The sequence below is a fragment of the Protobothrops mucrosquamatus genome, unplaced genomic scaffold, assembly GCF_001527695.2.
Source record: "Protobothrops mucrosquamatus isolate PMUCROS unplaced genomic scaffold, P.Mucros_1.0 scaffold9, whole genome shotgun sequence".
Lineage (NCBI taxonomy): Eukaryota > Metazoa > Chordata > Lepidosauria > Squamata > Viperidae > Protobothrops > Protobothrops mucrosquamatus.
In genome coordinates, this window is record NW_015386396.1 from 126,678 (window position 1) to 151,286 (window position 24,609).

The 24,609-nt window shown below is 39.1% G+C and overlaps 2 protein-coding genes across 2 annotated transcripts in view; one reads left to right on the forward strand and one right to left on the reverse strand.

The window, feature by feature from the left end:
* The window catches only part of RGS9 (regulator of G protein signaling 9), a 49,578-nt gene extending 42,903 nt beyond the window's left edge, over nucleotides 1–6,675 (reverse strand). The window contains exon 1 of the mRNA XM_015810365.1: nucleotides 6,598–6,675. Coding sequence (XP_015665851.1) covers nucleotides 6,598–6,660 — 63 coding nt within the window. The 5' untranslated portion in view covers nucleotides 6,661–6,675. The remainder of the gene's footprint in view (nucleotides 1–6,597) is intronic.
* Nucleotides 6,676–10,687: 4,012 nt separating this feature from the next.
* GNA13 (G protein subunit alpha 13) overlaps nucleotides 10,688–24,609 on the forward strand; it is a 31,642-nt gene continuing 17,720 nt past the window's right edge. Inside the window, exons 1-2 of the mRNA XM_015810366.2 lie at nucleotides 10,688–11,027; nucleotides 15,514–15,737. Coding sequence (XP_015665852.1) covers nucleotides 10,745–11,027; nucleotides 15,514–15,737 — 507 coding nt within the window. The 5' untranslated portion in view covers nucleotides 10,688–10,744. The remainder of the gene's footprint in view (nucleotides 11,028–15,513; nucleotides 15,738–24,609) is intronic.

Genomic DNA, 24,609 nt, shown 5'->3' on the forward strand with positions numbered 1-24,609 from the left:
AACCGGTTGGGGGTCGCCGCATTAAAAAGGTTGAGAACCACTGCACTAAAGTCATCAAATCCAACACTTGCTCAGTGAATGAGTCCAAATTAAAGTCCAGTTAAGCAAGGGGTTATGAAGATTATAGCCAAAACTAGCTGAGCGCACCAGTAAATCTATATTTCAGACAAGACGCTTAATAAGATGTTAATGGTAACATTATGCTGATAGTGATTGCTTACCATAAATACATGGATATGTAATGCTTCCATATCTACACCAGATAATTAGTGGCCTCTGAAAGCCACTAAAAAGTTTTGGCTGACTGGTAAAGAATCCGCTTTTAATTTTGAAGCAGATCTAGTAATTAGTAATTAACACTGACTCAAAATAGTTGGACAGTGGTTTTGGATCTGTTTAATAGATTATGTACAAAACTGCAATATCAAGCATCGTATTCCTTCTTTCAAAGGTTATTTTTATTTTTCTGAATTAAACTCACACGTATTGTGAACAGTTTTAATTTTCTCATGCTTAAAGACAATAAATCCAGTTCCTTTAAAAAAAACTTTACTGTACTTACATTCATTGTGCCAGAAACCTGAAGAGAAATGAGATGTCTATACATTATAGCCAGGCATTTCTATATTCAGAAAACTTTAAATTCTTTTAAATTGGCATAATACCAATTGAATGAATAGCTACTGATCTTAGGTTATGTCCCACTGGTTTGTAGGATCTGCTTGTTTCTACACTGCACTTGCCTAATTCCTATTGTTATTAACACTGTTAGTACATGATGCAATGAGAGATTTTGTCAATCAGCAAGCTTATTACAGGAGCCTCACACCGATTAGAGCTGAGAGGGAGTGATTGACAGAAGGTCATCTCGTAGGCTTCCAGCCCTAAGGGAGGATTAAAACCTGGGTCTCCCTGCTCCTAGACCAAATCTTTAACCAGATCTCTATCCACCACACTATGCTAGCTGTTCAATTTAATTAATAGATATAGAAATAAACAAGAATCCGATCTTAAGTTATACCAACTGTGGTTGTTTATCATAAATGCACGGAGTTAATATAGACTAAGGAATGAGAACCTCTCATCTTTTAGCAGCTGCTGAACTATATAATCCCTGGCTATGCCATTATAATCAGTATTTTAGATAGTAGGAGTTGTAATTCAGCAACATTTGGGATCACACGTTTTCCTTCCTTGTACAGGTAGCGCTCGACATACAACCAAAATTGAACCCAAAATTTCTGTTGCTAAGCAAGACAGTTGTTAAGTGAGTTTTGCACCATTTTACATTCTGCTTGTTAAGTCGAGGACTACCTATAATAGAAAAAGACACCAAAAAACCACAAGATTTTTCATTTTTCAGTCTAAAAATCTTAGTTTAATCCCATTCCAATAAATCTGAATTCCACAAATAGTTTATATTATGGATACCTCCTTAGTGTCTTTTCTTCCATATTTATTGAAGATAGGTTTCATGTAGTTTACTTTTTGCTGTTACCCAAGTGGTAAGTGGATATTCTAGTGCTCAAAGCTTATAAAACATTTTCTGCAACATTTCCTGAGAAGTAAATTAGATTTCCCCAAGAATATTTATCATCCAACTCTGTACAATATTGCATCTGAAATGAGCTATCATAACTACCTAATTAACTTTAAAAAAGGATAGCAATCCCCAATCCTCTTTTATAAAAGGGATTATACTTCTGGAATAAAAACAGTAGATTTACGAATTATAGACTGGGATGATGATGCATTACACTAAAGGCCAAAGTCTGCATGCTTTCCACTTAGCGGAGCACATGTACTCAGTCATTATAGTTCTAACCATCTTCGTGGCTTGGTATTGGGAAGCTCCCAGCCAGGGAAGGAGGAGGGTTCAAGCAAGAAGCTAGCCTTGAATCCTTGTGCAGTCTCGAGAGGCCTGACCTGCCCATCCCCCCCCAAAAAAATGTTCCATGGAATCTTATCTGTTTGTTCCCAAGAGAAGGCAAGTAGTCTGGAGAGATTCTTGTACATAGATAGAACACAATAGTCACCCTGAACCAGTGGTGGGATTCAAAGATGTGAACAACCAGTTCTCTGTGTGGATGCCGCTTCCAGAAGTCTGTTCTGGGCCTGGGCAACAAAAAATTAGCTACCGGTTCTGCCGAACTAGTGCGAACTGGCTGAATCCCACCACTGCCTCGAACCCGTCGCATATGGATCTGGTGGCTTGTGCCTGACACTTGGCTTATGAGTCAGTGTCATGTATAAATCAAGACAGACTCAATAAGTTTCCTATGAAAGAGTTATAGAGTTAAACTTCCCATGTCAGGCCTGGCAAGATGGTATGCACAACCAAAACAATCTAAAATATTGCAAATTCTCAGATATGATAAATACTTTGCAGGCTGATCCTTATTTCACAGTCTCCCAGCAAAATATAATTATGATCAGCTGCCCTCTGTCAGGGGGCCTCCCTTTTGTATCAGATCACACACACACAAAAACCCTCTGTGGCAAAATTGTTTTTCTCTTCTCTCAAAATGTACCTTTCTATAAAACCGTGGCCTGTAGTTCACAAAATGATACAGGTCGTCCTTGACTTACATCCATTTGTTTAGTGACTGTTCAAAATTACAACGGCACTGAAAAAAGTGACTTATAACCATTTTCCACACTTACAACTGTTGCAGCATCCCCTTGGTCATGTGATCAAAATTCAGGTGCCTGGAAGTTGGTTCATATTTATGACGGTTGCAGTGTCCCGGGGTCATGTAACCATCTTTTGTGACCTTCTGACAAGCAAAGTCAGTGGGGAAGCCAGATTCACTTAATAACCGCAGTGATTCACTTAACAACTGTGACAAGAAAGGTTGCAAAATGGGGCAAAACTCACAACTATCTCGCTTAGCAACAGAAAAGCTGGGCTCAATTGTGGTCATAATTTGAGGATCACATGTTATTTTCCTCCCTTCAAATTACCCAAGCAGAAAGAACACGGTGAAATTGAATCTTTAAAGTTATTATGTCAACCTTGTGAAATAGTCCAGACAAGAAGAACACCCCAGATGAATTAATCCTACTTTATTGTAAGGTTACATTTGCGGAATTTTGCAATTTTTCTCCTTCTCTGTTTTTAGTCTGTGAAAAGCTAGAGAAGGTCCCTTCTGAAATGCTTCCCCCACTTTCCCCTCACCTGCAGAATAAACTACCTCTTATCAAACTGTTCCCTAGGCCAGGGATCCCCAATCCCTGGTCTGTGGACCAGTACTGGGTAGCGGCATGCCAGCAACCGGTCCACACAAACAAGCAAAGCCCCATCTGTGGGATGCAGGCAGCACACAAAACCACGCCCCATTCGGTCTGTGGAAAACCTTTCTCCACGGATCCGTCCCTGGTACCCAAAAGGTTGGGGACCTCTGCCCTAGGCTACGTGTCCACTTCCTGTCTCCCACAGTCATTCTTTCATACCCATAACAATCATGACAGCATCTGGGAAAAAGGAAAGATATTGTCACTTTGCGTGTGTAAATATATATATTTGCAATGTGGAACAAATATTAGAAGAAAATTAGATTTCCTCTCAGTTTTTTTTAAACCTATATTTTTACCAACTTTTCTTAACTACTGCTCAGCAAAAAGTGTTTCGATATGAATGTGCTAGAGTCTAGACCAGGGCTTTTCAACCTTTTCACCCATTGTACCACTTTTAGGATATGGCAACATCTGAGTACCACCAGTCGCCTAGCAAGGTGTCAAAAACTTGATGACCAAAAAAAAAAAAGGAAAAAAGTGATAAAGTACAGGTAGTCCTCGACTTACAACAGTTCGCTTAGTGACTGTTTGAAGTTACAATGGCACTGAAAAAAGTGCCCCCAAGCCACAGCCGAGCAAGACACCTGCCCGCCCGGCGGCGCTCTTCCTCCTGTCCGAGGTTTTCAATGTTGTGAGCATTTCTGTTGAGGATTGGCAGCGGGGGTGGGGTGGGGGTGTTTGGTTTTTATTCCCCCCGTCTGCTGGGTGGTTGCAGCAGGTTTTGGTCACTTCACATGACCCTGGGACACTGTGACCATCATAAATATGAATCAGTTGCCAAGCATCTGAATGTAAATCACAAGACCCTGGAGATACTGCAACATTCCAGCTGATCGGCACTTCTTCTGGGCTCAGCAGAAGTGCCAGGATCAACACTGAGCTCCAGCTTATTGGTGCTTCTTCAGGGCTCAGCAGAAGCACCAGGATCAGCGCCGAGCTCCAGCCGGAGCCTGGAGCTGATCCTGGCGCTACCACTGAGCCCTGACAGCCCCGAAGAAGCACCGATCAGCTGGAAAGCGGCACTGATCCTGGCGCTTCCGCTGAGCCCTGACAGCTCTGCAGTTCCAGCCATCTCTTGCTCAGGCTTGTGCGGTACTGCCACCGGTTCAGCTCATTCCCCTCCCCCGCTACCACTTTTCTAGGATAGTCGCTTACCACCTGCCAGGTGCCAATGTACCACAGGTGGTACCCGTACCACTGGTTGAAAAGCCCTGGTCTAGACTATATAGTACATACACCTGAAATAATAGGGTTATCAACAAGAAACCCAAGAATCATTACAGCACAGTGAGGAGCTACAAGAAAACCTAACTCTTTGTTGCCCACTAGTGGCTGATTGGACTTTTACAGCCTAGATCTAATAGCCCTAAAAATGGGTGGTTGTTTGTGTCTCTGTAAATTCAAATTTAGCACAATAAACCTCAGACAAGAGAAGGGAAACATTCATAGGAGAAAAGTGAGCTTCATGTCTTGTCTACGTAACCTTTTTCTACATTCTACCATTATTGTTTTCTATAGATGATTTGGGAAAAGGAGATAATAAATTCATAACTAGTTATGCATCAACATGTTGTTGGAAAGTGATAAACTTTATAGTCTATTACCCTTAAAAGCTGGGCAAACCGCAGGTAATAAAAGGAATATTCAGCCTCTTCATCAAAGCAGCTATGAATAGGCAGGGAACAGATCTCTGTCAATAACTTTCTTTTAAATTTATATACCACTTTTCCTTTCCATAGAAAATCCCAAAGTAGTTCACAACAATATCATACTATTATTGTTTCATCTATTATATATATATTAGGCAAATCTACTAGGCAAAAGAATACTTGCCAATCAACAAATCACTGGCTGAAACATTCCAGCCAAACTAGCCGAGTCTCAGAAGTAAGAGAATTATACATACTGGTGGTAGATGTCATGGTAAAAATGCTCTTTTCTGCACTATAGGCAAAGAAATACAAACTGTGGTATGATAGGCAATGAATCCTCTGCAAAATATGAAGGGTTTTTATGAAAAAGAAAATTCCTTAAATAAATTGGTGCTAATCTGTTTAGTCTTACAGACCAATAGTACTCCTATAAAAATGATTTCATAGGCACTGCAGAGATATCAACAAAGTGCCCTGTTAAGCAACCTAACCAAGTTTACTCCATTAGAAAAAAAAAACCCACCAATTTTGGATGACAAAATTGGTGGTCTTTTTTAAAAAAAAGAATTGATGGTCTTTTTTTAAAAAAGTATGGCGTAAACTTGGTTGGGTTTCACATCATAATTCAAATCATTCAAAATCAATATCAGTTCATTCAAAAAAGAAAATCAAGGTACCATGAATAAAGGACAAAAATAAAATGTAGACAGAAGCACGAATAATATTCCGTAAAATGTAGAAAATTGTGTTGAGAAAAACAGCTCTGAACCCACTAGCCACTAACCAGGAATGAAAGCCAGGTAAACCTGGCCTAGATTCAACATGATGTACTTCTTCTTGACATTCTATAATAGGACTGTTGCTATAGAGAAGTTCCTACCTCATGACACTGCCAGCTGTATTGGAAATAAAAATGTGATTGTGAGCATGAGTAGATTGGTATAAGGGAAGGAGTTCTTTTAGCAGTTTCATAGGGAACCAAAGGAAAGGGGAATATTTTTAATTTTATTTATCACATTTTTGAATCGCCCCTCTCCCTCACAGAAGGAGGTCCAGGTTAACCTATAGTGATTAATAAGTGTAATGCTGTAAACTTCAAGGGTTGTGACTTTTATGTTTTAAATTATTTATAGCCAGAGGTGGATGAAGAATTAAACTGTTTTCAAACTCCGAAGTTCCGAACAGAAATAAAGGCAGCATGGACATGCAAAATAACAGGGATTATAATTAACAAGAGAATAACACAGCGTTCAAGAGCTGATAGGCACCCATACTTGTCAATGTTATTTTAAGCAGCTTCTGGCATAGCTACAAAGGTGGTTCTGTAACAGGTTGCTCTCCTTTTCAAATGCCAGAGAATACAAAGACATCACACCGCAGCAAAGGTCCACGCAAAGAAAATAAAATAAACAGAGGTAAATAAATCGCTATGAAAGACTGAACTAATGACAAGATTTCTGAAGACTGTAACAAATCACACACCTACTCGGAGACAAAATCCCCTTCTCTCTCACAGCCAAACCTTGGTGATACAGCATGCCAATCGGAGGTTTTAGAGCTGTGCCCGAGGTTTCCTGTTCTTCCAATTATAAGGTGGTGTAGGTCCTAAATATAAAATAAACCTTGAAAACAAGGCTGGCTTTTTTACCTTTTTCAAGAATGCCATTCTCGGCCTGTACCGCTGTCCTTGATCTATCTGCGTGATGGTCATCGTGATCTACTTTATTAAGCAAAAGAATTTAAAAAAAAAAAAAAAAAGCAATATATGAGCTTTCACCAATTGCAGAGAAAAAGGTGGTGATAGGCTTAGGGATTTCAGGCGAACTGCATTACAGTGCTGAAACCCGGGAGGCTACAGAATAAAAGCGCCGTGGAACCAGGCACAGTCTTGCTGTAGCCAATCAACACGAGGCACTCTGGTTTTATTTGCATGAGCGAGGTTGTGCTTACTACCTGCCAGCAGTAGGGGGAGCCCTTTCATCTTTTTACAGGACTGAGCTGGTAGCAAAGAGAATTTGCATTGTTCTAAATTAAACAATGCTAGGGTTAGACAGTGTTAGCCAAATGCACATCGGCACAAGATAAAATTACGGGAGGAAATCTCCGTGCTACTTGGTTGAATAGGTTCACAGACACATTTTTTTCCACATTTAAATATAACGCGACTAGTTACAATCCGTTTTATTTGTGGTTTGATTTACTCACACTTGTGGAAATAATACAGAATATGAGACCAAATTAAAGATTTGTTCCTTTTTAAAAAAATATTTCCTACTTTTCTTTAGAAAGCTCAAAGCAGTCTTCTCCAATTTTATCCCCATCAATCTGATACTTTAATCAACATGCTATACTAGCTGATCAGATATTGGAATAAACATATGTAACTGGAAATGATGAAATAAGTAAGATTCTTGCAAATATTGTTATAACACCACCACTAACTTGTGGCTTATTGACTGGTTATAGGGAACACAAAACTAAAACCACTGAACAGCTGCTCTGTGTCTAGCATATGTAAATCCAACAAAGAGAAATATTTTTAAATAAATTATATAGAGATATATGGAATTATTTATTTATTAACATTTCTATGCCATTGTATTCCCAAGGGCTCGTATAGATGATATAGATGATGATGATGAATAAATTTAATAAATATTATTACACACACACAGTTTTATTGCTTTTAACCTTGTAAGCTGCTCAGAGTCACCTTGTGGTGAGATGGGCAGCAAATAAAATTAATAAATAATAAATAATGATGATTGGTGTATGCATTATTTTTTATTCCTTAGGAAGAAGTCCAGCTTTCCAGACATTTGTATTTGTATTTGTATTTATACTTTGTATTTATCAAAGGAAGCCATACAGAAGAACACACTCAGATTGGAAAAAACTAGAAACTCAAAAAAAGTTGAGTTGCTGAATATTACATATTTTTGCATAGACAAGTTTATTAACATGCATAATCCATATGTGTAAAATGTTTTAAGTTCTGATACAGCTGTTTCATGAAAGAAATTGATGTTTGTAATGCTTTTGCTCCTGAACTGGCATTTAGATCAGTGACAGAATATTGTGAGGAGTTGCCATTTTTCCTCAATTGTTCTATGGATACCACTGATTCTTATATGTGGTTTGATGATACTCTTTATAGATAATTATTGTTCTTTGTACTTCCTACATATAATTCTCTTCTGACTTTTCCTATTCCATGTCCCCTCTCCCAAACCTGGGAATTAAGTTATCAATCTGGACAACCTCAAAATGACAGCAAAGAGGTACAGTTCTGGCCACCCTAATCCTCCCCTCTTAGGATATATTCCATTTAATTGATGAAGAAAATTAAGGTATAAAACAATATGTTATAATAAACAGCTGAATTCACAAAACAACTTAGGTAACAGTAAAATCATTTTGGATACTTTGTAGTTTAATATCCTGGGGAATTTAGCCATTGTCTTAGAATGTTATATGAATCAGGCCATCGTATTAATTTATAGTCTAGATTATTTATTTGGACACAACATAGTATTTAAACAGAGTACTCCAGGCATAATGTATCATTGGACCATTTGGATTTTTTAAGAAAAAATGATGTTACTTTGCAATAGGCTGACTGAAAGAGCAGAGACAGTAGAAGGAAGGGAACCTGTCATTTTTTATTTATTTATTTTTTTTTTGCTCTTAATTGCCTCTGAAACCATTGGCAGTCAAGACTAACCAGGTTTCAAACACCTGCTCGGGAGTTCTATTCCCACATTTGTATCTTCTGTTTCTTAAAAATCTATTTCCTATTTTACATGGAGTCTACTGTTTTGAAACTAGTTTCAAGAAAGAAGACTTTCTCTGTGTAAAATTGCATAGACAAATAATTACTTTGAGCAGAGTTTCAGATGCTATTCTAAGTATTCAATAAAAGGCAAAGTACACAATTTATATAAATGATGTTTTCTTCTCAGTGTTCATATAAGTGTTTGAAACTCCTGACTGCTGTTTGAAAACATTCTGAAGGGGCTATACCAGTGATGGCGAACCTTTTAGAGACTGAGTGCCCAAACTGCAACCCAAAACCCACTTATGCATCGTCGAGTGCTGGGTGGGTGTGGCCCATTGGGTGGGCGTGGCTGTGGTGGTAATGGCAGACTGGGTGGGACTAAAAAGTTCAATCAATCAATTCCAACTTTGCAAGATCTTTTTTTTCCGTGAGAAGTTGAAATTGACTGATTGAACCTTTTTTTTTTTTTTTGCACATGGCAGCAGAAGCCTAAAGCGAAAAGGTTTTATAAAACCCAGCTGAAGGCCTAGGACTGGAGCGACGGCACGTGTGCCCACAGAGAGGGCTCTGAGTGCCGCCTCTGGCACCCGTGCCATAGGTTTGCCACCACTGGGCTATACCATAGCACCAGAAAATACCCTCATTTAGGATTAGAATCCTGGGAGTTGAAGCCCAATATAATCTGGAGGGGTTTAGTCTGGTCATTGATGATCTATGCGAGAATTCCAATTAAAAGATAGAATGGGCCAATGTGTGCATTTACTAATCTAAGTTTCTAATCAAGCTTGCATGAATACAACCAGAATGATTTGTATACAGTATACACTCATCTTTCCTCAACGTGTTAAGAGCAGCCCAAAAGAATACACTGCTACCCTCCAACCTGTTGTCGACACTGCCATACACTATTTAATTTGGCCTACCCATTTGCCCTAAATTTGGATTGCTTGCTTTCCCGTTTTGTGTGTTGTACTGCTGAGTGCTACTCCTCCCACTCACAAGCTACAAAAGCTTTAGCTAGGGAATCCACAAGATACAATAAATATATATATATATATGGGTGGCAGCCACAAAATTGCAAATGAAGCTCTGCCTGATTTTCATGTGCAACTGTTGAGCTTTGATCACATTGTCTTGGCTAACAACTTGACTTTTTTATTATTATTTTCAGAGGAACCTCTGAGACACAGATGTTGTGGGTGGCTGGGCAGGCAACCGAACTAAGTACCAAGGGAACCAGCAGTCACCATTCAGGCCTTGCCCCCTCTCCACCCCACCCATCACCTGAAGCAACAGGCAGATTTTAGGACTATTGGAAGACAGATTTTAGGATGTTGATAGGAGCAACCCAGAAGAAAGTGAATAGCATGAATGAGAAGAGATCACGTTTATGAATGAATACTTTCTTGATTATGGCACAAAGACTGCAGAATTCCTAACTTACCAGGCCATTTGATGCCTGTTGGTTGACATTGCTGCACCTGATTAGGATGATGGTTGTTCAAATGTTTTGGAATGTTACTTTATACTGAAGTGGGGAGAAAGGTACACCTTGTTAGCTAATATGTCATAAATTCTGGATATGCATCCTAACAGGGGCAAATATAAACGCGAGATCAGTCGAGGATCATAATGAGGCAACAGCTCGACAGGGCAAAACATCCGATGCACCCCAACAAAAAGTTCGAGCCATTTTTTTTTAATAAATCAGTCCCCAAAAAACCGTCACGTGACAAATCCGAAGAAGGGGAAATTCCGAATACACAGAGCAGATGATAAGATCACGTGCTAGACCCAGGGGCGGGGCCAGCCAACTTAGAAGACAAGAAGCAGGTACCACGTGTAAGCAGGATGAGTCTTTGATTGGGCATTCTGGACGCGACGCTCTCTGAGCGGCGTCTCCTGTCATAGGGGCAATCGGAGGGGGCGCGGCCTGAGCGAGCTACCCAGGTTCCACGCAGGCGCAGAGCGGTGCAGGGCCGCTGCGGCCGCTCCCTGGCTGGCAGTGCTCGCTAAGATGGCGGATTTCCTGCCGTCGCGGTCCTCGCTGTCGGGCTGCTTCCCCGGCTGCATGCTGAACAGCACCGAGGCCGAACAGCAGCGGCGGTCTAAAGAGATCGATAAGTGCCTCTATCGCGAGAAAACCTATGTCAAGCGGCTCGTCAAGATCCTTTTGCTGGGCGCGGGCGAAAGCGGCAAGAGTACCTTCCTCAAGCAGATGCGCATCATTCACGGGCAGGACTGGGACCGGCCAGCCCGGGAGGAATTCCGCGCCACCATCTATAGCAACGTCATCAAGGGTACGGTTGGGGGGGCTGCAAAGGAGAGGGAGGCGGGCGAGCGGGCTGAGGTGATTCCGTCGGAGGTGCAACTGGCAGCGGGGCGGCTGCGGGCGGGCGGGCGACGAAGCCCCGAGAAGAGAGGCGGCCTCGGGAGAGAGAGAGAGAGACCAAAAGCGAGGGGCTGCCGAAGAAGCCCCGGCGTTGGGAGAGGAGCCGTTGCAACGCCCGAAGCCCCGCGTGAAGGAGATAGGCGCGAGCACGGCCGCCCCCCCAAAAAAAGTCACGCCTTTTTTTTTTTTCCTTCCTAAAAGCATGGCTGAGGCGGCCGCCTTCCGCCCGACGCACTTTTGGTCTCGTTTCGATTCCGTTCGGCGGTAGCACTTTAGAGGACCCTCGAGGGGGAAACCTGTGGCGGATGCTGGGAAGGGGTGGACGGGGGGGGAAAGTGGGCTGTGAGGAGATGGGCTCCGGGCTGGGGTAGCGTCCGAGGGAGGGGGGAGGGCAACAGCGAGGGCAGGTGCCCCTGTCCTCGCCTCAGTTTTCGGAAAAAAGGAGCGAGTTTGGCGAAATTGGCGTCCTGTCTGGCGGATGTGGCCTCGACGGGGGCCTTTGCCTGAGCTAGAGATGGGGAGCTGTTCAAGCAGGCCTCGGGGTGTGTGTCAGAATCGTCCTTTGTGCCCCGAAAGGCGTCGTCGTCGTCCTCGGTGGCTAACGGGATTGCGTTTCGGATAGCCTTTGTGTCAGACAGCCTTGCTTCTGCAAAAGTTGCAACAGTCGTTTGCCTTTTGCACTGAGGCTGATGGAAGGAGCCCAGAGACTGAGGGATATATGTGTGGAATAGATTGTGCATAGGTTTGGAGCCATTGCTGTTGTGATCACAAAACTAATGTGGACTGCACGTTGAGCCATTGCTATTGTGATCACAAAACTAATGTGGACTGCACGTTATTTGTCTCTGAGAGGTGGTTGTTGAAATGACCGAGTCTAACTCCACGGCAGCTTTAATTTGGACATGGGGAAATGTTAAGAAGGTCAGTTTCCAGAGAATGTGATGAAAATTTATAGCAGCAATATATATAATGGATGTATTCATCTATACCCGTGTGTCATTTTAAACCAATATTGTGTGAAGCATGCATTTCGCTTTTCAAAATGTTTCTTATGCATTGTCATATGAAAAGAGTTGTTGAATGCCTAGTTGTGTATGCAAAGATATATTGCATTTTCAAATAAATCCAACGGAATTCTTGTTGCAAGTTGTAATCATGGAGATAACAGTTTCTATTTTTACATGATGCTGTGAAACTGTGAAAAGGGATTTTGGAGAGAGAGGTAGAGGTTAAGCACTGGCTGGTTAAACAAATGAGAGAATGGTGAGCATGGCACTAGTGGAGGCTTTAGCTCTAGTCATGCAGTAACAATTCATAGAAATACATTTGGAACTTTTCAAACAGCAAATCTATTTCTTGACTTTTAATACCATGCAAGAAATATAAACAACTTTGAATATCAGCTAATTTTTTTTCTTATACGCACCATGTCTTAAAAATCTGGAAATATGTGATAATATATTGTACTACAATTTAAAATTGTAGCTTAAATAAATATTATTTGACACTGAAAACTATAATAGATATCATTTTCATATTTAGTTATTAGGAAATGAAGATAAAACCAATTTCAAATACATGAATTGTATTTGTTTCCATTCTGTGGCTGTTTTAAGATCTAAACTAGCTTAAATATAGAGTTTGGTCTATATATTGAATGAATAAACTAAAAATCATTTTTCAGTGAATGCAACGGAAATGCAACTAAAGTACTTAGTTTTGTTACATACATACTGGAATATTAAGGCCACTGTTACAGTTTCTTACAAAAGACTGTGAACAGAAGAGTACACTATAATACAAAGTATCTGTTATAATTTACACTCCATCACTAAAAAGTTGAATGCCATTCAAAAAAAAATTTTAAAATATTTTTTCATGCTTGTCAGCAGTATATGGTATTTCTTGGTAAATAACTTTACATGTACTTTTTCAAAATTATACATAAAGCCTCAACTGCTAATTGCTATTCTAAATTATTGGATACAATAAAAACAAACATTCCCAAACTTTCTTCTTTGATAATGGGACAATTTGTATATCTAATAAATACAGTAAAATGTGTAACAAAAACAGAATATGTTTTGCTATAAAAATCAAGACATTTCCTTTAATTTTATTGTTTAGAATTATATCCATCTTTCCAGGAGCTCAAGGCAGCATTACTCCCTTTTCCAATTTCCCACTACAACTGTGCTACATAGTTTGGCCTAAGAGAGTGACTCACCCCAGATTACCTAATGATTGAAAATAGAATTGGACCTGGGTCTTTCCAACCTTGTCCAACACTGGGTCTTGTGCAGGGCTTTTCAACCTTTTCACCCATTGTACCACTTTTAGGATATGGCAATATCCAAGTACCACCAGTCACCTACCAAGGTGTCAAAAACTTGATGACCCCCCCCCAAAAGGAAAAAAAGTGATAAAGTACAGGTAGTCCTCGACTTACAACAGTTCGATTAGTGACTGTTCGAAGTTAAATGACACTGAAAAAAGTGCCCCCCAAGCCACAGCCAAGCAAGACACCTGCCTGCCCACCCCGTGGCGCTCTTCCTCCTGTCCAAGGTTTTCATTGTTGTGAGCATTTCTGTTGAGGATTGGCAGCGGAGGTGGGGTGGGGGGGTGTTTGGTTTTTATTCCCCAATCTGCTGGGTTGTTGCAGCAGGTTTTGGTCACTTCACATGACCCTGGGACACTATGACTGTCATAAATATGAATCAGTTGCCAAGCATCTGAATGTAAATCACAAGACCCTGCAGATGCTGCAACATTCCAGCTGATCGACGCTTCTTCTGGGCTCAGCAGAAGTGCCAGGATCAATGCTGCTTTCCAGCTGATTGGTGCTTCTTCAGGGTTCAGCAGAAGCACCAGGATCAGCCCCGAGCTCCAGCTGGAGCCTGGTGCTGATCCTGGTGCTTCCACTGAGCCCTGACAGCCCCAAAGAAGTGCCGATCAGCTGGAAAGCGGCACTGATCCTGGCGCTTCCGCTGAGCCCTGACAGCCCTGCAGCTCCAGCCATCTCTTGCTCAGGCTTGTGCGATGCTGCCACTGGTTCAGCCCATTCCCCTCCCCCGCTACCACTTTTCTAAGATGGTTGTGTACCACCTGCTAGGTGCCAATGTACCACAGGTGGTACCCGTACCTCTGGTTGAAAAGCCCTAATCTTGTGGATAAAAAAATATTGATAATACGTTCAAACCAGAAAATAATTTGTTCTTGGTTGTTGTGGTCTTAGACATGTTCTATGCTTTATGACAGTATCATATGATAGATAATGATTATATCAGCCTTTATATAATACCGTACTGTGAATTATACAAAGTGGATTGGGTTTTATAACCCTGATATATTGATAACAATAAATATTAATTTACATGCATAAAATATATAATACATTTTATATATAGTAAATATTAATACAATATTTAATAATATAATAATACATATAATGTATTATCCTAATACAGGTGGTGACCTTTAGCAAAAGAGAAGTGCTAATATAAGACTGTCGTCTAACAAGTCTATGACAATGGTGGAACAAGAACTTTTTAATTATATAGTTTGGTCTCTTAGCCTGTGCAGTACATCAATATTCCATTCAGTCTTGAACCAATTAATACACATTTTGCTTTTTAAATTTTTATTTTTAAATATTTCTTAGGTGTTTAAACACCAAAACAGTTGTTTAAAATGTAGTCACATTTATTTGTATTTTAAATAAATCCAATGCATTTAATCAAATTCTTGTTGCATCTTAAAATCATTTAAACTTTGACATATATGAGAATGATTAATCTATATTTTATCATTTTCTCCTGTTTGCTGCAGCTGTTTCTCTGCTTGCTTATGAGATGTAGAGCTGCTGGGTTGAATATAGTAGAACTCCCAGAAGCATGTAATTAATTTTAGCTACTTTAAATGTCTGGAATTGCATATATGGAAATAAATAATGATTGATACTAAACCTTTTACTAGAAAATTAAAATTTATAAAATGTGATTACAAATTTGCTTGAATCAGCATGCTAAATGTATAGATTTCAACTCAGGTTTAGAGCAGCCATCACTCATAATTTAAAGAAAGAATTCATAATCATACTTTGAGAAATTGACTTCTTTATTATTTAAAAAAGTTTTAGTAGTATTTATTATATGTTCAAGGGCAGGTGAAATAAAAGGAAATCGATGTATATAACCTGGTTCAGGTTACTATAGTGGATTTGGGATTGTTACCTGTTTATAGTCTGCATATATGTTTTTCCATGTAGTTTCTTACATTTTTGGTGTGAATATGTCTGTACACATGGGTCATGTTTTGTGTTTTGAGAGTAACCAATTATTAAGATTAATGTAACTGTATTTGGAACCTAACACATAGTTTCAATTTTGTTGAAGGTGTTAGAGTCCTTGTGGATGCTCGTGAGAAACTTCATATTCCATGGGGAAATCCTGCTAATCAAAAAAATGGCGACAAGATGATGGCCTTTGATACTCGTTCAGAAGTGGTGCAAGGGATGGTGCAAACCCATACTTTCTTACAGTACCTTCCAACAGTAAGAGCGTTGTGGGCAGATAGTGGTATCCAGCATGCTTATGACAGACGCAGAGAATTTCAGCTGGTAAGACACAATAACTCTTCATGTTTTTGTAGTTACTGTGATGGTACAATTTAAAATATTTCATAAATGAAATTGAGATACTTTGGGTGAACACTAATTTTAATTGTGTAGGTAATGATGTACATAAGGATAAGAACAGTAAAATTAATTTCCATAAAGCCAAGATGCAGAACTGTAGCAGGGTTTAGAATTTAAATGTTGACCTATAACCAATATTCAGCAGACATATCACACAGTGAAACTTCCTATTTCCTCTCCATTCAGATCTTGGTGCTTTCTGAGCTGGGCTGCTTTTTTCTTTTCTTTTTTTGCAGACATTTCATAACCTAGCTAGGTAACATTATCAGTGCAAAGGAGGCTGGGCTTTTTTGAATCTTTACATATAGTGGTTTAACCTGCCAGTCTTGGTGGGGATATGGTTACCTCCTTGATGGTTCCTTTATTAGGGAATTGTTTCTTCCCTGGTTGTTCATCTGGTGCTGTTTCCTGATTTATTGGGTGTTGGCTGCTGGGGGAGGGGGGAATACGTGCTAAGCTGTTTGTTTCCTTCCTAGGTTTTTGATTGTATCTTTCAAATGGTATGGTAACAGTTTCGCAACAGACTTAGGTACAATTTCAGCTGGTAAACTGTTAACATTATAAATCAATCTAAATCCAATAATGTTAGTGAATTTCTGGAAACTTTGGTACTCAGAGAAATCAGTAATCAATAGACACATGGAGATAAAGTCCATTTATATATGCCCTCTCATACTGATGATATTATCTACCTGGATAAAGTAACATCTGCAAGAAAATAACTAAGCTCACAGACTACAAAGAACTAAACAGTTTAGCTATACATATTCTGTACTACAGAGCTCTTTATGGGCTATGGGCCACATCCAGCTCTTTAACTCCCCCTGTCCAGCCCACAGTGGTGGCCTTCACAACAGTCCCAGCTTCTCATGTGGCCCCTTGGGAAAAGTAATTGTTCACGCCTGCTCTACTAATTCCTCTCCCTTATATGTGTAGAATTAGGTATAATATAAGGGTAAGTATTTAGAACCTGAGATATGTTATAGAAGAGCAGAATTGATCGACACGGAATGTATGAAAATGATTTTCTACTTGCACGGAGTATTATTGGATCCAAATCAATACCAACAGTATGCAAAATAAATCAATAACAACACACCTTTAATGTATAAATGTGAAAATAGAAATGAAACATTTCATGATTTTATGAGCCTCTTCTGAGATAATTTGGGAAAAAGGAAGCCTCTGTATTTTTTCTTTTAAGCAATTTTACACTGGATTTGGAGTATAAAGAGAAAAAATAATGCAAAGCCATTTCAATTATTGCTTGAATACTGGAAAGCAGCTTTCTCCAACCTTGGTACCTCCAGATTTATGGTTTTTAAACCCAAAAATTCCTCAAGGGGTTTGATCATTGCTGATATTTTGGGGAGTTAAAGCCATAATGGGAAAATGTTAATTAGGAAAGGTTGGTCTACAGTTTCGTGGTTCATGAATGTTTTAGCAGTATAAAATCTCCTCTCTCCCATTTAAATAAGAACATTAATGTTTCAGAACTCTTGCTGTGACTTGATTTAAGTCACACAAAAATAGCTAAGCAGTATCTCTTACTAGTTTATTTAGCTTAATTCTATGACTCTTGCTTTATATTAGTGTTTAATTTGATTACTGACCTTACTTTGCTTCTATTCCATTGCTGTACTTCATACTTTATTTGCATGTTTCCTAATGCAGTAGTGTTGCACATGAGTAATTGTGTTGAGCATCAAATTTTAAAGTGGGATTTATTCATATGGCGCAGGAGCAACCCCTACACTTAGTACTACTATATGAGGCTACTGTTAATAACAACAGTTTTCGAAGTAAAGTGACTTTCCACAATTTCAAGATAATATTTGCCTTTTAGATTACTTTTTATAATGGTACATTCAAGCATATTTGACTGTTTTTCAGTATGGGCATTTTCACAAGAGATTCGTATATATGGTTTTAGAGAGGTGCTTTCTACATTTCAGCTATATACTGCTTGCTTTGAAGGTAAATATACTAGTTACCCACTATGTATTTTGAATACAGCTTTTCTCAGCATGTTAGAGGAAGCAGAGGAAAAAGATTCATCCTTGCACATCCTCCACCACCTCTTCCTGCATAGAAATTTAGTACTCTTGAGCACAGAAAAGCACATGTGACTTTCAGCCAAGTTTGGAAGTATGAATTGCTTCTTTGCGCTAACTTCTTGCATCATAGTCTTTCCCTTCCCTTTCACTTCCTCTGTCTCTGACAAACATATGTAATAAGAACTGCATGACACAGTATCAGAAAGTGTTGTTGTTCTTCTACATATTCAGTTCTTCTTATTTTCAGTATTTCAGAAAGTGAACAGGACATAAATTGCCTTTAACTTGCGATATATTTTAAATCTCCAGGTTGTTTATTAGTTACATTCTGAGCAGTTGCTTTTTTTTTTTTTTGAAATCCAGTTTAGTGTACGCACGCACCCACCCACACAGAGACATGCACATACATAAACATACAATAAATAAATTAGGCTTATATGTGGTGGTAATTACAAATAACTCTGAGTAGTGTACATTCTGTGTACATTCTTTTCAGTAAGAAAAGTTAAAGCAATCTATATTGATATAGATGTTTTTAAATGGATATATCTGAAATAGAGCTTTTAAAAAAATAATCTATACAGTATTTGTGACTATATTACTGTTAGTGTAAGTGTGGTAATGTAGATCAGATTTTCAGCTAGTTCAGTTCAATTTTCAATTCAGTCATCTTCCTTCCTGCCCAATAAAAGCGTTCCTTAAATGGTACTGCGCTCACCAAACACTTCTGCCACCAGAAAGGATAAAGACAATATTTGGCAGTTCTTTATTTTCTTGTCATTTATCTTGGTTTATGAAAATCTCAATAAGAGTATCCCTCATCTCAGTGGAGCACTAGTGGTGTTCTATGAGGAGAGGGAAGTCATGGATAGGAAGAGAGAATTTCTAGATCCCAAGGTAAATTATGCCTTAGTTACCTACCATTTGGATCACAGTAACATGCTCTAGATCAGGGGTCCCCAACTCCCAGGTCACTTGAGCAGTGGGCCTCTTCCCTCTTCCCTCTCCCCCGGGCCGCCAAGCCATAAAGATTGGGGACCACTGCTCTAGATAGAGCTGTGTTGAAGAGCGCTCAGAAGTTGCAGTTGGTCCAGAATGGGCAATTTGGGATATTTCTTGTTACATTCATGTACACTGCTGTTCCACAAGCTGCTTTGGCTCCTAATAGGCTTCTTGTGCAGGTATCACCTATAACAGTGATGGCGAACCTTTTAGAGACCGAGTGCCCAAAAACCACCCTGCCCACTTGCTCCATCGCCTGCCCCTGCTCCACCCACTCACAGGGTCACCCACCGCCTCCATGGCCCGCCACAGATCGCCCAGGCGGCCCTGTAGTGCCATGGCAGCCACACCCTCCACCCGCACCCAGCAGCATCATCTGTGCACGCCGGGGCACGAAAGCGGAGTCTTGTCCCTGCTGCCTGGCTGCCATGTTCTTGGCTGCACTACTCCGCGCAGGCCGCGCCGAGGGGTGACTCTCCAGGGGGCTGCTGGTGAGGAGGGGGCCGTGGGGGAGGCAGGGCTTTGGCAACAGCGCGCGTGCCCACAGAGAGGGCTCTTAGGTTCGCCACCACTGACTTATAAAGTTGTACATGGCATGGGACCAAGCTATTTGGGGGACAACCGCCTTTGCTCTTCCCATCAGATCTAGGAGAGGGTATATTTCTGGCCCCTTCACTTAAACAATGTCATCTTGTAGCTTTCTTCGTAGCAATGCCTGCATCCCATCAGAGCTTCAGATGGCCTGTTAGCCTTTAGTAAGGCATTGAAATCCTGCCTATTTCCCCAGGGTCAGAGGTTTAGGTGAGGTCTATTACTATTAGTGGATTTTTGTTTTTTGTTTTGTTTTGTTTTGGGGTTTGTGTTTGTGTGACCAGGGTGTTATCCTTCAATCCCAAAGGTTGTATGTCATGTTGTTTGTACTTTTAATCCTTGTATGTTGCCTTGAATCACTTAATGTGAGATGGGCAGTCCCATAAATAAATACATCAATTTATTCCCCTTTTATCATTAGGATACTTTGCTGGAGCAAATGTCATGTATATGCAACATCCACACACATACACTTCTCAAACAAGAACTTGATGGATTGAACATTAAAGCTCAGAAAGTTATGCCTACTTACTAAGTCAGAAGTAGAAACATTAGTATCTGAGGTGCACTATTACTTCCTGGATAGAGAGCTGAACTCGTAAGACTGCACTTGAATCCTAATTATAAAGCACATATTTCTTGGACTGGCTAAATATTTCAAAGAATTGTAAAACTAGTAATTTATTCTGAAATATGATGGAAATGTTTCAGCATAAGAAAAAATAGTTCCATTGATATATGATAGAACACATTTCTATGTTCTGCCTCAGTACACAATTGGGACAAGACTCTGAGGCAATAGAAGTTTGAAACCAGTGAAAAAGTGTTATCTATTGGATTATTAATACGTTCACATTTTTTCAGCCCTCATATTCTCATTTCATGGAGGTTGGTTTAAATTAGGATATATAAATAAATTGTATTTTCATTACAAGCAGGAAGTGCATGCCATTCAGTTAAAATGACACATTTTTAGGTAGAAGACATAAAATGCAGCACTTCTTCAAAAAAGATTGTAAGATTCAATTGTTTTCAAAGTGGCATATAAAATTGACACAAAACCTATCTTTTCACATAGGCCTTTCTTATATAAATGCATATCTGGTATATATTATTGTGCTACAGTAATTTTTACTGCAAATAGTTTCTACAAGGGACTGTAGGGAAAGTATCATTTATTTTTTTAGTCAATTTTCAATATTTAATTAACTTTCAAATTGTAGTTGAATTACTAATACAAGACAGGGTATGCATTTTTATTTGAAGTAGAGCTTGAACTGCAAAACTAAAGAGCAGTAAGCAACTTTATACTAGCAATACTTTTTAAATAGCTTGTATTGTGTACAAGAGATGGCATTCCTAGCTATGGAATATTTGCAGAGAAACGGTCAAGCCTATGTAACTTTTACTTAGTAAAGGGATATACTGTACTTGACCTTTACTCCTAAAAGTAGTGGATGGAGCTATTTCACTTCAGAATAAATTCCACATCAGACTTGTAAACATGCTAACAAAATTTTGATTGTAATTTATACAAGGGTAAATATATATGTAATGTTATTTACAGATGAAACCTTTCAAATCAGCAACTTTGATGTTAATTCTTTTCTCTTTCCATAGGCTAAAATAAACTTCTAATTTCAATGTAACATTTGAGAGCAGAGTTCTGTTATTGGGTAATACTCACTATTGTTTCTATGTACTTGCTATTGAGGTGCTTGTAATTTCTTTCAATTTATGCTTTAAGTGGCTGCTTATAAAAATACATGAGCAAAGGCCCTTTAGGCTTGTAAGCTGTTGAGCAGCAGGCCTATGAAGTTACACAATAATAAGACTGGCATTCTAAGAGCAGTAAATGTTTTAATTCTTGCTTCCAATCTCTCTGTTATGCACAAAAAGGGTCCTTTTGATGCTTTCCTGCTTGTTAGTACCACCAAACACTGCAATCATTTCAGTCTGATACTATATAAATGAACTCACCTGATATAGTTTTCCTAATTAATGGAGACCACAATAAACTTGAGATTCAGAAATATGAATATTTTCAGTAGGTTACATGCATTAACGAAATAGAACATGGGAAGAAAAAGTGGAGCAGGATTGTTTGCCTCATTCTGCTTCAATGTTTGGGAATACCTCTTTTGGACTTTATATTAAATAGGATTAAGAAATTAATTATTGAGCTGTGCTTGATTAATTAAAAGGTGATTTAGAACTTTGCAAAGATCTTATGCATAACACAGTAATGCAGTTGTCCCCAACATACGGCTTTGCAGACTGAAAGGGGGAGGGGGGATAATGGTTCCGTGTGAGCGGCAGGCACATGTGAAGCTCCATTTGTACAAGTGGCAGGCACTTGTGCATGCATATGAAGTTCCATTTGTGCAAAATAGAGCTTCATTCGCACACGAGTGCCCACCCCTTGCGCAAATGGAGCTTCACGCACACGCTTGCCTGTCACTTGTGTGGCCCAGTTCTGAATGGGCCATAGCCCCAGGGGTTGGGGACCCTGCAGTAATACACTATATCTTCTGTTAACATCAGCAATATCTAGCCACTACATTGTCGGGGTGAAAATTTGGTTTAGTTTTTACTTATAGTTATCCTTCATCTTCTTTGGCAATAATAATGTGAAGACACATAATTTCTTATCCTTTGAGATCTCAGAAATTATGATCCAGATCACTTTATTTTTTCTGATTTTTTTAAGCTGTGATAAGTTGTTAGGAGCTTTTATTTTTTTAATATTGTATACATGTACGTCAAATACTGAAACCACTGCAGTCACACGACTAATCAGATATTGCCAGTTGTCTCCCTGTTATTCATCACCAAATATATTACGAGGAGTAGATACAGAAATATGGAATTTTACTTTATTTCATTATGGAGTAACTTTTACAAGTAAAGGCTATTCGTCCTTCAGTCCTGCTATACTTAATTATAATACCACAACAGCTACCTCAAACAGAACATATTTTCAAAGGAAACCATAGTGACTGACAAGGTCAAAACAGTAGTAAATAACTCTCTTGGTTTAGAACCCATATGTATTAAAGACTATATGCAGGTAGATTTGGCCAAAAGCAGAAAATTTAGGACCAGAAAGTTAAAAAAAGCACAGCATATACTTACATTATGTATTTTTGGGATACATTTTTTTTTCTTAAACTTAGATAAACTTGGGACATGGGAAAAGAAGAAAAAGGTGCAATAAGACTATAGGATTATTTCAGAATAATTCAAAGGTTGTCAATTAATAATACATATTTTCATTTGACAATTTGTAATACTGTGTGGCTCAGATAACCTTTTTCCAACGTTAACATTTTAGATGATACTAGTTTGAAACAGCTTGCCCCCAGATTTGCCATAGGACCAAACCCCAGTGATTGTTGCCTTCACAAAGTAGCTCAGAGTAACCAGATTGATTCTAGTTCCATTTTTTTTTTTTGCAAGATTTGGTTCTCTACCATAGCTTAGTTTCTTTTCAGAATGTCATGCAAACACAGGAAATGTTAAAAGAGGAAATATACAGTGTAAGCAAAAATAGCATGACCATTTGCTAATGATTTAGTTATGTTCGTACTGAAGGAGAATAATATATCTTGCACTCAGCCTTGAATTGTATTCTCAATATCCTGTTTGAAGACTAAATAAAATGCTATAAATTTTATGAATTACATTATCCAATACAAGAAGCCAAACCAAGTAATTGATAAGTTGGTGAACAGTAAATTATATATATGCCAAATAAATTCGAATTAAAAACAATTTTACTAGAAGTAATTATGTTGGTTAAAAGCAAGAGAACTGTGCGTTTGGAAATATTTGGTATTTTATGTCCTAATCTGTAAATAGATATTGTAGATGTAGAAACCAAGCCCTGGAGACATGGTTTTGCCAACAGACCAGAGTGATGTGACGCCCATCAAGTGATTGTTTCCATTGTTGTCATAAGCCGTGGGTGGGAGTTTATTGGATTTTGTATTGGTGCTTTTTTTCCCCTATAAGCCATCCGGAGTTTTCTTAATAAAAAAACAAATAATTTATATGCACATACATACACAACCCCCTTATACTGTGGTAATAGATTAAATTGTAAAAACCATATATATGGAGATTGGTATATATTCTCTCTCCCACCTCTGCATACAAAGCTTAACAGTGGTACAAGTTCTTCTGCAGGGCAGATAGTTACAGTACTCTGTACTACGCTACATCTGTTCATCTGACAAAACAGTTAATTTAAATGGCCTCTATAAAAGAAATATAAGGAATCTAATCTAGTTTATTCCACTTATTCTATGTAGTTTAAAAAAAAAGCATGACTGACAATTCACTCTCTGTCTGCTGTTGTTGTTTCTGTCAAAGCAGTATTAGTATGTGAAGAAATTTTCACAAAAAAACTAGCCCAGAAATGATAAATTGAAAGAATTATAGCAATACAAGAAGTCCTTAGTTAACAACAGTAATTGGGACCGGGAACTACATCTCTAATTGACGTGGTTGTAAGGCCATGATGCCATGTGACTGCATTGACTTACAACAGTAGTTCTGGTTGTTTCAGTTGTAATCATTAAGTGAATCCTGAACAGTTGTTAAGTGCAATAATAATAATAATAATAATAATAATAATTTAATTTATATACCGCCCTTCTCCCGCAGGACTCAGGGTGGTGCACAGCATATTAAAAACAAGTACAGATACAAAATACAAAAAATATAAACCCCTATAAAACCAAATTAAAAACCAAATATTAGAAGCTGTATTTCCAATTAAAATTATTCTTAAAATCATCCCTAAGTAAAATCCTCCCTAGGTCAGGCCCGCTTGCTGGAAAAGCCATGTCTTGAGGGCGCGGTGGAAAGTAAGGAGATCCGGAATCGTCCGGATCTCGGGGGGTAGTTCGTTCCAGAGGGTGGGGGCACCCACAGAGAAGGCCCTCCCCCTGGGGGTCGCCAGCCGACATTGTTTGGCCGATGGCACCCTGAGGAGACCCACTCTGTGGGAGCGTACCGGTCTATGGGAGGAAATCTCTATTTGCGACTTCCTGCTGACTTCCCCATTGACTTTGCTTGTCAGAAACCAATAGGGAAAGTCACAAATGAGGGACATTGTCACTGTCATAATTGCGAGTCTG